Source organism: Haemaphysalis longicornis, unplaced genomic scaffold, assembly GCF_048455015.1.
Source record: "Haemaphysalis longicornis isolate Haplotype H1 unplaced genomic scaffold, Haemaphysalis longicornis Haplotype H1 scaffold_9, whole genome shotgun sequence".
In the NCBI taxonomy this organism is placed as follows: Eukaryota; Metazoa; Arthropoda; class Arachnida; order Ixodida; family Ixodidae; genus Haemaphysalis; species Haemaphysalis longicornis.
In genome coordinates, this window is record NW_027526460.1 from 129,022,638 (window position 1) to 129,033,720 (window position 11,083).

General features: G+C 48.3%; 1 protein-coding gene across 1 annotated transcript; it reads right to left on the reverse strand.

Annotated features, from left to right (window-relative positions):
- Positions 1-219: 219 nt before the first annotated feature.
- On the reverse strand, positions 220-10,759 carry LOC144153430 (multidrug resistance-associated protein 1-like). The gene is made up of 5 exons (XM_077685076.1): positions 10,544-10,759; positions 7,040-7,144; positions 2,157-2,288; positions 934-1,047; positions 220-276 (listed from the first exon to the last, which is right to left on the reverse strand). Exons 1-5 carry the CDS (start codon positions 10,757-10,759, stop codon positions 220-222), a joined length of 624 nt encoding a protein of 207 aa, XP_077541202.1.
- Positions 10,760-11,083: the final 324 nt, after the last annotated feature.

Consider the following 11,083-nt stretch of genomic DNA (forward strand, 5'->3'; position numbering starts at 1 on the left):
AGTGCAGTTGGCCTGTAAGTGCGGGATTAGTGCGCTGCGATACCGGCGACGACAAACGGCACCAACGGGAAAAGTACCGTAGACGGCTGTAAACATGTTTCCAGGGGATTCGCTTTCAGCTACGGAATGTTTGTACACCCGGGTTAATTTGGAAGCGTACTTATATAATGACAAAACGCTCGCTTGCGAAAACATTCACTGATTGCCCAGTGTCTTGCCTCACGGCCGGCTCTCATGGTGCTTGGTGGGCTTGGGTCCAGAGGAGAGGCCGGAATCCTCATTGAAGCATTGCACATTGAATCCTCATTGAACACTGAGTACTCATTTAGGCGAAAAAAAATTCCCCCGCATTTCCCCGAGGGGGAGAATGTGAAAGTGCGAATGCACGGTTGTCGGCCCGCTTGCGGCGCTTGCGCTCGGCCCCCGCAGCCCACCGCCTCGCCGCCTTCTCTTCCATCTCTTCCATCGGGTTTGTAGTATCACGTGTACACCACGCAGTTATCAAGCCGCTATAACGCCGCTGAGTCGCCAACGCACGCCGCTGACGACGTAGTTTGAATGCGTTAAAGATATAAGGCGCGTTACTCACACTGATATCAGCGTGGCGTCTGTGGCTTAGTCGGTAGCGCGTCGCGCTGCGGCCGCAAAGTCCGCGGATCGAAACCTGGCGCCGGATGCTGTTTCTTTATAGAGGAGCACTGCGGACGCCGACGCCGCCGCCGACGCCGGCGGTGGATGGTTTGGGGTCGCTTATAAAGTGCATTCGCACTTAAAATTATCTAGGACTGTCCCCAGACCATACCAGTGTAACCTTAGCTTAATTTTCTTTTTTTTTTGCGCGCTAAAGTGTTGTTTTTTTTTTTTTTGTATGATCGTGAGTGTGCGTCTGAAAGTTACACCATGCGACGACGAGCTTCGTCCAGATCGACTCACCAGCTTCTCCCGGCGACTCAGGTCTGCGAAGGAGCTCATCCCGAGTTCAATAAGTGAAAGTGCCATGATGAAGAACTGTATGATGGTGCCGCTCCTCGACCACGACTTTAACTCCTGCAACGGTTGTCCACAAATCCAGGTGTTATGAACGGTCGAACTGAAGTGATATTGCTAAGGGAGAGGAGGTATTACCACATGCAGGGAGATTCTATTAAATTCAGGGCTTCCTTCCCCTTGCTTCAAGGCACCGACAAAACGCGCTTAAGGTTTGACAGCTTGGAGGTGACGTCGACGCAGTGAGGCTCAAACGTGTCTAAGCCCTCAACTAGACGAGAAAGCGAAGTTTGGAGGCTGGGAATGAGGTTCTAAAACTAACAGCAACTCTACGCGCAGGAAAATAGAATTTATGCTATATGTCGGCGTCTGGTCAGCTTTAGGGCGCGGCTGTTCAGTGCCCAAATGCGGCTGACGCCATGACGGCTTGCGTGACCAACTGCCATAGATTCTGATGCACTGAAATCTGTTTTAGTTTATAAAGATGAGTTGCGACATGGGCGTGTATACTTTAAAATGATCGTCTACCCGGAATTTTAGTTGCAATAGTCGGTGGCCTTGCAGTTATAGCAATGTAGATACCGGTGCAAGCGGTTAAGCAAAACGGGTTAATGAAGGACGGCGAACAAACATCGTGTTATTGCATCCAACCAGAAATATTCAGTGAGGTATGGTAGATATGCCTCTAGCGACAGCTCCACTGCGATATTTCCTCTCGTTCTGAGCACCACCACTGTCATACAGAGGACCAGAATTCGTGATAATAGCGGAAATAAATTAGGGTTGGCTCTACTACCATCCTTAACTTTAGTTTTGCCGAGGCATATAAACAACAAGTCACTGCACTCACTATTTACGCGTCTCGGTAAATAAACGCTTACATCTTTTGAGCAACCCATGGAGAAATCTATGCTGATTCTTTTTTCCGTAATCGGATCTCATTGAAGTGTAAACTTCAGTTGTTTCTGTATATCTGCGAGCGTTTCAAAATCCTCGTCAGCGGAAAAAAAACGCGGTCACGCTCGCAAACAAAACCTACAGTGCCAAAACTACTGGAATCCAAACAATGTAAATGACAGGAGCTTTTGGGCCCTGAAAGGTGTCTTTAACCAGCTCCCCTCTTTCCCCTCACCACCCCTCCCCAATAAAGGGAAAGACAATAAACGGACCACGGGGTCGGTGTAGACGCTGACGCTCGTGATGGCCGAGCTCGTTGAAAAGAGAAGCCAGAAGACAAACTGCACGGCTGACGAGCTCAGGCCAGCCACTCTCGTCATCGACTGCAGGGTGCAGGCCATTAGCTGAGAAGAGCAGAAAACGGACAAATAAATTCGAAGGTAGGTACAAAAAGACCGAAATATTAGTCTCGCAGTTAAAGTAGTTAAACCACGGCCGACATCGCGGTAGATACGCGTGCTAATAGAGAGTTTTAGCAGTCCGTCTGTTCCGTCACGTACGTAGTTACTGTGTTGACCGGGACCCGTCTGGGCACTTGGGCAATCGTCGCGGTAGGGGGATTAGTTCCGCGGGCCTGCCTTGGCCATGCACGCGCCTCCTCGCCCTTCCTCCTCGCCCTTCCGCGCGCGCAGGCGTAGACGGGTCTCGGTCAACCCGGTAGCAATGTAACGAACGGAACGGACGGACTGCTAAAACTCTCTAATCTCACCGGATGAAGTGGAAACGCGTAGATGTGAGACGTTGGTCACACGTAGAAGCGAGGATGTAGGAGGACGAATAGAGTCGGAATTCCGCACTACCGTTCATTCGACATTTGTTGTTGCAAGGCAGACTAGTGCAAGAGATTTCTAAAGGAGTGCCACATTCGCTGCAGCACGCTTTTTCTGAGCTAATTTTTCATCGGGCTGATAGTTCCGTGCATCGCCATCATTCACATATGCCCTGGCACGCGCACACTCGATTTTGTGTTGCAGTTATATGTTTCACTCAGTTCAGTCTGTGTGTTCAGAGCCACTATGAGTTTTTAATCCTGGCTGCATCTGTTCATTGAACCTTTGTCGTTGAGCCGTGTCTTTTTCTCGCTGTAGCGTAAGGTGAACAGACGCGAATTTTCAAAGCTGGGATAACTGTGTAAATAGCTCTGCATGTCTTGTGTTTGCACTTCTTTGCTGCTAGTTGACGGTGGCCGGAGCTCTGTCAAGCTGCTTTATTGCAGTTTTTTCTTTTCGGCTGCCATTTTTTCACCATTTTTCACCTGGTGTATTGTTCTGGTGAAAAATAAACAAATTGAATTGAGATATCTGCATGTGGAGTAAATTTAAGTAAATTTCAAGTAAGGACAGAATTTTAAGTATTTTATTTTTTTCACACAGGAGAAAGCTAAAAACCGATACCGGCATCAGCATGACGTCATGTGCGCCTGTACCCAAACTGCCGACGTCAGGGCTCCTGCAACGGAGCCAAAGCGCTGGCTGGTGTTGGCGTGCGTTGTTTCGGCTTGTGCATTACGCCAGAGCTTTGGGACTGACGTCCTGCTGCTGGCGCGTGCGATCACTGCCGGTCTGGACGCGCGCGCGCATAGAGACTGGTTATGGTGCGACGAGATTAGTGCCGTCCTTTTTGGCGCCTTTCTATCATGGCGACCGCCTTGGTGTTCGTTTTATTGAAACCGAAACTGACATGAATAAATGAGGCGGTAAACAATTATTTACGCAGCGATCGACCTTATAATGTGCCATTCTATGATTTGGGGCAGGTAGGCACCCATAGCAGCAAAAAAAAAAAAAAAAAACATAACACGAAGGTTTCGTGTCATTACACTTTTAACAAAAAAGCTAAATTACAGCTGAAGTTTAAAGCGAATTTACTTTACGCAATTACGCGGTTTGCGCGTTGGGAACCTAGAGATTTTCCGACACGCCAGATTTGCAGCAAAAGACAGCGCGAAGTTCTGGCTAGAAGCCATGCTTAGGGCGAAAGCTAACTGTCAGGCAAAATAAACTTCACTGACAAGCCCCTGTTCTCGGCCTGGACAAAGCGCCCATGTCCATACTTTTGTAGCCTAGGCGAATTTGGGAGCAAAATCCAACTTCACAGCGAAATAACTTTTCAAGCAAAAAGAACTTGATCACCCTGCCTCACTTTGCTTGTTTTCAAAGAAACGTTGGAGAAAAACCAAATTGAAAGTAAGAATTTTGCGGCAAAACTAACCTCATCATGAAAGCGTGCTCTAAGGCAAAGCCAGCTCCACAGACAGGCCGTAGCTATACTTCTGCAGCCAACACGGTTTTAAGTGCGAATGCACTTCTTAAGCGACCCTGAACCTGCGTCCACCGGCGATGTCCGCGCACGTGGAGATGGGCGCGCGCAGCCTGGCCGCTGACATGGCACATACCCACGTGGGGGATTGGCCAGGAATCGGGCGTGAGAAGGGCTAATGCACCCGCTTAAAGGAGTACTGACACGAAATTTCAAAGCTGAGATCCGCTCTAGCAATCAAGTACAACGACAACACAAATAGGTGTCTGTGAATAAATGCATCTTTCTTTCTTTGTAGTTGTGTGTGTGTGTGTGATCTCTCTTTCGCGAACATTACCGAACCGAGCAAATTCAACTCGTGCATTCGCACTTTCACATTCTTCCCCTCGGTGGCCAGGAATCGGGCGTGAGAAGGGCTAATGCACCCGCTTAAAGGAGTACTGACACGAAATTTCAAAGCTGAGATCCGCTCTAGCAATCAAGTACAACGACAACACAAATAGGTGTCTGTGAATAAATGCATCTTTCTTTCTTTGTAGTTGTGTGTGTGTGTGTGATCTCTCTTTCGCGAACATTACCGAACCGAGCAAATTCAACTCGTGCATTCGCACTTTCACATTCTTCCCCTCGGGGAAATGCGGGGAATTTTTTGTTCGAATGTTTGGAACAGACATGCTTTGCACGTGCGCCCGCCAGAAACAAGTCCTCGCTTACACTTGCCACCTTTAGCGGGATTGCGTAAAACCCCGGAATTATTTCCCTCTGTTTCTGAACCTTTGTGAGGAAGTCGGCGCAGCAGTGCAGTCTCTACCTTCTGGTCCCAACGTTAAGTGTTTGCCGAAATTATCATTAGTAATAACTACCCATTTGTGGTACGGTAGTTTTGGTCGGCCGCGGTGACTTACTTGGTGTTATTTTAATCTGCAAAGGCAACATAAACAAGACCATGACCGACCCGTTTAGTTACGATAACCGTAGTTTAGGGCAACGCTGAATTAGATCGGAGCTGTACTGCGATGATGATGATGGTAATATAATAATAACAAAATGCAATATTTAGTCCGCAGCGGTAGACAGACCTTGATAGTGGTCACAGGTTGAGAGATACGTTCAAGATGCCGCAAGGCGCAGAGGCGTATCAGAACGACGATCTTAGAAAATAACATCCAGGGTGTACACAACAGAACACTTAAAAAAATTAAGCAATGGATATAATACAACAGGTTATATTTGGGAGTATAAAATCGTGGTCACTGACCGAGTCAAAAGAAAAAAAAGTGACGTTTCGGAGCCCATACGGGCTCCGAAACAGGGAACCCGTATGGGCCCCGAAACGTCACTTTTTTTCTTTTGGCTTGGTCAGTGACCACGATTTTATACTCCCAAATATGACCCCTGACCAGACGAAGTTTCATGGAGCACTTGACCATAGATTACACTTCAGCCCGTGGCGACGTGACAGGTGTTATGTTGTGTATGAAGGCCAGGTTCGCTAAAACTCCTCCAGATGCTAGTAATAATATGATTACAAGTAGATCACTGGTGAACGTGGAAAAATGTTTCTTCAATAAACCGATCAAGACAAAGGGAAAAACTCAGTTACAACCCCTGGACATCGCTGTGACTATTTGTCACATGTTTGCTATTGCTCGGCACGCTTTATTTGGCGTAAAATGCATTCATCAGTACAAGGTCTATGTACTGGTTTCCCTGCATTGCGACACTTTTGTACGTGGGAAGGTGTGAGCGCCAACGCGTTCATGACTTGTTTAAAAAAAAAGATTCCTTTACTGCTGGTGGCCCAGCGCGGGACCCGTGGTATCTGCGGCTAAGAAGATAATCGATTACCCAATTGTTTTTTGTAAGAAAGAAGTTGAAATTTCGAAGTTTCATTAACAAATGTTGGGGATTACGAAGACATGAAGAATAATTTCCAGAATTGACCTCAACTGGTACCCGAAACTGGTAACAAAAATAATGGCCGTTGGTAGATAAATCTCTACAGTAACCGGCCTGTCTCAGGGTCATGCCCAGCTACGACATATATACCTATGTAGAAGATTGGCCAAGGGAGTTGTGGTTCCAGCGGGAACAGGATATAGTGGGGACACACCTTTCCCCCTCACCCTAGAGTTAATTAGAAACCACAACTAAGATGGCGACGGGGCGTGCAGCCCAAGTTCAAAGCTACGCTCCAAGGTACATCTCCCCTCACCCCTTCCACTCCGAATTCGCCTCTGGCCAAGAGCAAAGAGGCCAGTCGTCCAGAGGGATATCGAGCCTCATCAAATGTCAGCGGGAACGCCCTGCACCCAGCACATGGCGAGAAAAAAGAAGTATTCCGCGTCAACAAATGACACCTGCCTAGGCATGGAAGTGGCCTACAAGTAACAAACTATGTGCACAACAAATGACAACACAACAAATGCACAACAAATGCACAACAAATGCACAACAAGTAACAACAAATGGCAGCTGCCTAGGCAGGGAAGTGGCCTACAAGTAACAAACTAGGTGCACAACAAATGACAACACAACAAATGCACAACAAATGCACAACAAGTAACAACAAATGGCAGCTGCCTAGGCAGGGAAGTGGCCTACAAGTAACAAACTATGTGCACAATACTAGCGATGCAAACTATGTGCACAATACTGTGTGCACAAACTATGTGTACAAACTATGTGCACAAACAAACTATGTGCACAATACTGCCTGCTTGCTGGCATACTAGGTGGAACGAATTTTGTTACATACTTCGCACCTTGCTTCGTCTCGGAGGAAAGGGCCAAATATTGTTTTAAATTTCGCGCTCCTATTCTGAACCCAGCTCACCAGAGTGAACAACTTGAGGACTGTCCCGGTGAACTCCTCCTGGAGCAGGCTTGATTCAGTGAGCAGCAGGGACATGTGCGCCGTTGTGATGGACGCGGAGAAGACCTACGAGCGCAAGAGTTTTGTTTCAAATGTCCTGCATTTACGCCTAAAATTATCGCATTGAAAGTCGTTTGATCGGTTTTTAGCCAATTTGCACAGACCAGGCGCCCTTATAACATACTAAACGAAACGGAGAAAAGAAAAAAAAAACCCACACATAGCTTCAAAACTCAGACAAATAAAAAAATACGTGTAATAATAAACATTTTTTTAAAATACAAAACAAAAATATAAGATAAACAGAAATTCAGAAACCTATTAACATTTGTTCATTTGTTTTTATTTTTCTGAGTTGGGAAAACGTTTTTACAAATGTGCAACGAGATGATGGGCCAATACCCGAAGCCAGTTGAGGCCCAGAAAAGTTTCACAGGAGCGACAACATACAGAAATAGTTAGGAAGCCGGCGAAAAAATAAAAAAGTTAAGCCAAGCAAAATGTGCTTATGCATGAAACAATGACAGGAACATGATAAACCGCGAGTGAGGAACATAAATCATCAAAATAAAGCTAGTCAAGTGAAAATTGTGTGCATAGACACATTAAACCTTCGAGAATACACATGTGAGGGAGTGTAGTACAGGGATAATTTTGAAGCTCCTTTTTCAAATGGACGCATGGCTGCTTTTCTGATGGAAACAAAAAGCAAGACGGCCACTGAGTCGCCATTTTGGCGCACGTTAAAGATCCCCAAGTGATCAAAATAAATCCGGAGCTCTCCATTGCGTTGTGCCTTATAGCCCACGTGTAGCTCGGGAGTGTTAAACCCTGAAACTTTGAATTGGATTTTTTCTTTTTATCAAATATTGCCGCGAACCTTGCATTGGGTTTGTTTATTTAAATTTTGTTTTACCGCCCGCTGCCCCGGTCTGCGTTATCTGTGTGCCAAGGGAAGCGCGTGTTCCATTCTTTATTTTTATGCCGCACGGGTTCTCTCTTTTGATAGGGAGAGAGGTTCGAACTAACGTCAACAGCCTAGAATAATCCTCGATCTACAGTGTTGTGGATGTAATTAGACGGTTCGAGAAACACTCGCGCCTTGAGATAAATGCCCCCTGAGCAGACGCCGCAGCATTCGATTCGCCGACGCTCGCCAGCGCACGTCATTTTGTTGACTGCTGCTTCGCCGCCTGTGTATTCTTTGAGTTGTTAGGGGAGCACAAGCTCGCTCCAATAAACTTGTTTTTCGTTCAAGCCAACTGATTCATCTTTGGCATCGTGACAATATAATGAACGGTTTCACACCTGGATATTTGTGCATACATGTGTAGAAGCAAAACGCCCGTATCCACGTTATACATCGTAACACACAGTGAAACACTTTCGCGTAAAATTGCTGCTTCATCGATGGGAAATCATAAGATTCAAACACAAGCGAGAACCATACAAAAATATTTTTGGTGGACCAGCTGAACGCTTGTTTGTAGTGCACGCGTTTTTTCCAGCCTCTTTTTGTACAGTAGAACATTCTTTATGGAAATGTAGAGAGCGTTTTGGATCCCGTACTCTGACTCAACGTTTTGAACTAGTCGTTTACGTAAGTAGCGCGAGTTATTTCGTAGATCAAACATTACTTCAACTGGCGTGCGTTTTATTTCTAGTTTGGATGATACATATAGTGAACGCGCATAACTAGTACACGACCTCTCTTATTTGCTATATATGGAGAAATAGGCTTAGCAAATGCTTGCCCGTTGCAAAACCAACACCGTCTCAATACTGCGGGGCGGAGCACATTCCACTGACTACGAGGTCCCTGCGGCGTTCGCTCCAGTGGCACGAGTTAAAACACTGCCACCGGCGCAGACGGGAGTGGCAGCTGTTGGGGCTGCAGGAGCCTGTCGCTGCGCCGACTGAACCAGGCACCAGTGGTTGATTCACCGTTTCTGTCCCTCTGCTGGCCACCTTATCAGTAGGGGCCAAGTCGCCACGGACTGCTATTACCGGTTCCGTAAAACGCCACGCATCTCGTTCGAGCAAAGAACGAAGCTCCGAGGCCCGCGTTTGTTGGAGAGGCTGAATGGCTGCGCCTCCGCAATAGTTTACCGTTAAAAAGCGCAAATGCTCATGGGTACGTCGTCTGCTCCCGCCACTTCCGATCCGAGATGTCTCCTGGCTTCCCGTATACGCCGGCGGCTTTCACGCGCATGTGTGCGTGTTGTTTATTTGTCACGGAGTGCTTACCTTTCAGAGATGCCCCTCGTAGGATTAGTCGTTGTTGTTCACTGAATGCGCGGTTCATGAGAGTTTTTCCTTTCCACGCCCGAACACGCGCGTGCAAGCCACCGCCGGACGGGAGGCCAGAAAAGCCTTTGAACCGGAAGTGGCGGGAGCATTTGCGCATTGTTCAAAGGCTGATTTACTCGTGCCTTTGCGTGTTTTACCGGTCACCTATGGCGTGGTAGGAGCGGGAGTGAGGTGTAAAAGATGGTTGGGGGGGGATGAGGGATACCAACTAACACATGCCCCCAGGCTGAATCGCCGCTGAGAGACTCATTGGGGGCACATATTCTACACGACCCCTACGCGGGATTCATACGACGGACGCGGAGGAAGCGAGGCCACTCTCCATTCCACCGTCGGACAGCAGCAGCTAGTCCAACGCGCTGCGGCAAGAGCAAGCCCGCCGAAACTCGCCTGTGTTTGCTCTGAAACCGGCTGCGATCCTCGTGGTCTCGAGGTATATGTAGGCATCCCCGGGGGAAAAAAAGATGCGTGCATTTTCGGCAGGGAGCATCCGCACGACGATTCACAAGACGAACGAGAAGGCCCGCAGACGCGGACGGATATGTGACGTCAACACAGCGTCACCTGATGGTCCGGCGTGGCAGCGCATCTACACGTGCTGAGCAACTAGCGAGCCACACGTCGAGACACCCTTGCTCTCGATCGTCCGCAGCGCCTGCAAACGCCCAGGCGTGCTTCTGCGGCGCCCGCACTTGTCACTTCCACATTTGTCGACCACACCGCGTCTAGAAAGCCGCCCTCGCACCTGGTGTAACCTAGAACCGCGTGACCGCAGTGCAGAAAAACAGGTTCTATTCTCCACACAGGACCACCGCCGTCGTGCAAAGCATAGGGAGGCATTTTCTTTCCCGGTGCATCCGCGGGCGTTCCCAGCCGAGTAGAGCAGCCGAAAGCTGGTCACTTGAACGGCCTCCGGAGGCCAGAAAGACAGGATTTTTCCGCCCTGTGTATCCCGCTTTAGGCATGTAGCTCCAAACTAGTCACTTGATCAGGAAAATCCCATTTTTCGTGGCTTTTCTACGTCGTCTGAATCGGCATTTATCAGGCCTGATGATGACCCGAATTTTGAGGGTTTTGAGTTGTCGTACACATTTGTTCGTGTGTATTATTAAGACCAAATTTCTAATTTGGATTAATCGCAAAACCTGTGCGCACCAGCTTGGCGGAGCTAGCGGCCGTCCACTTGAGCCCGGCGACTTCCGTGCACGCCATGCGGTAGAACTCGAAGGGAGCCGCCAGCCACAGGAACGCGCAGGGAACCCAGGCGAGGAAAGTGCCGCGAAGACACGGAGACAGTGGGGGCATGGCGCTGCCCGATGCGTTTCCGAGACCGTGGACCAGCAGGAAGTTGCCATCCAGCTGCGTTACCATACCCAGACAATACATGAAACAGCGCGAAGTAAAGCACAAAGGAGAAGAGAAAGAACATGCACACAGAAATACGTTCAAGAGATACGACAGAAAAACCTGTGTTTGATTCCTCCGTCATAGAAACTGGTAAAACACGAAAGTGAAATGTGCAGCGAAATCTGCAGCTGAGCATGATTTGCGGGTCGGCGGCTGTCTTGTTGGTGTGCTTGGCGAACGACGCCCTGCTGGCGCGTCGGTCGGCTGGGCGTGCCCTGCCCACGCCCATTTCTTCTTCTTAATTTCTACTAATATCGCTTGTTCCCTGACCCACTCCGCTCTCTTCCC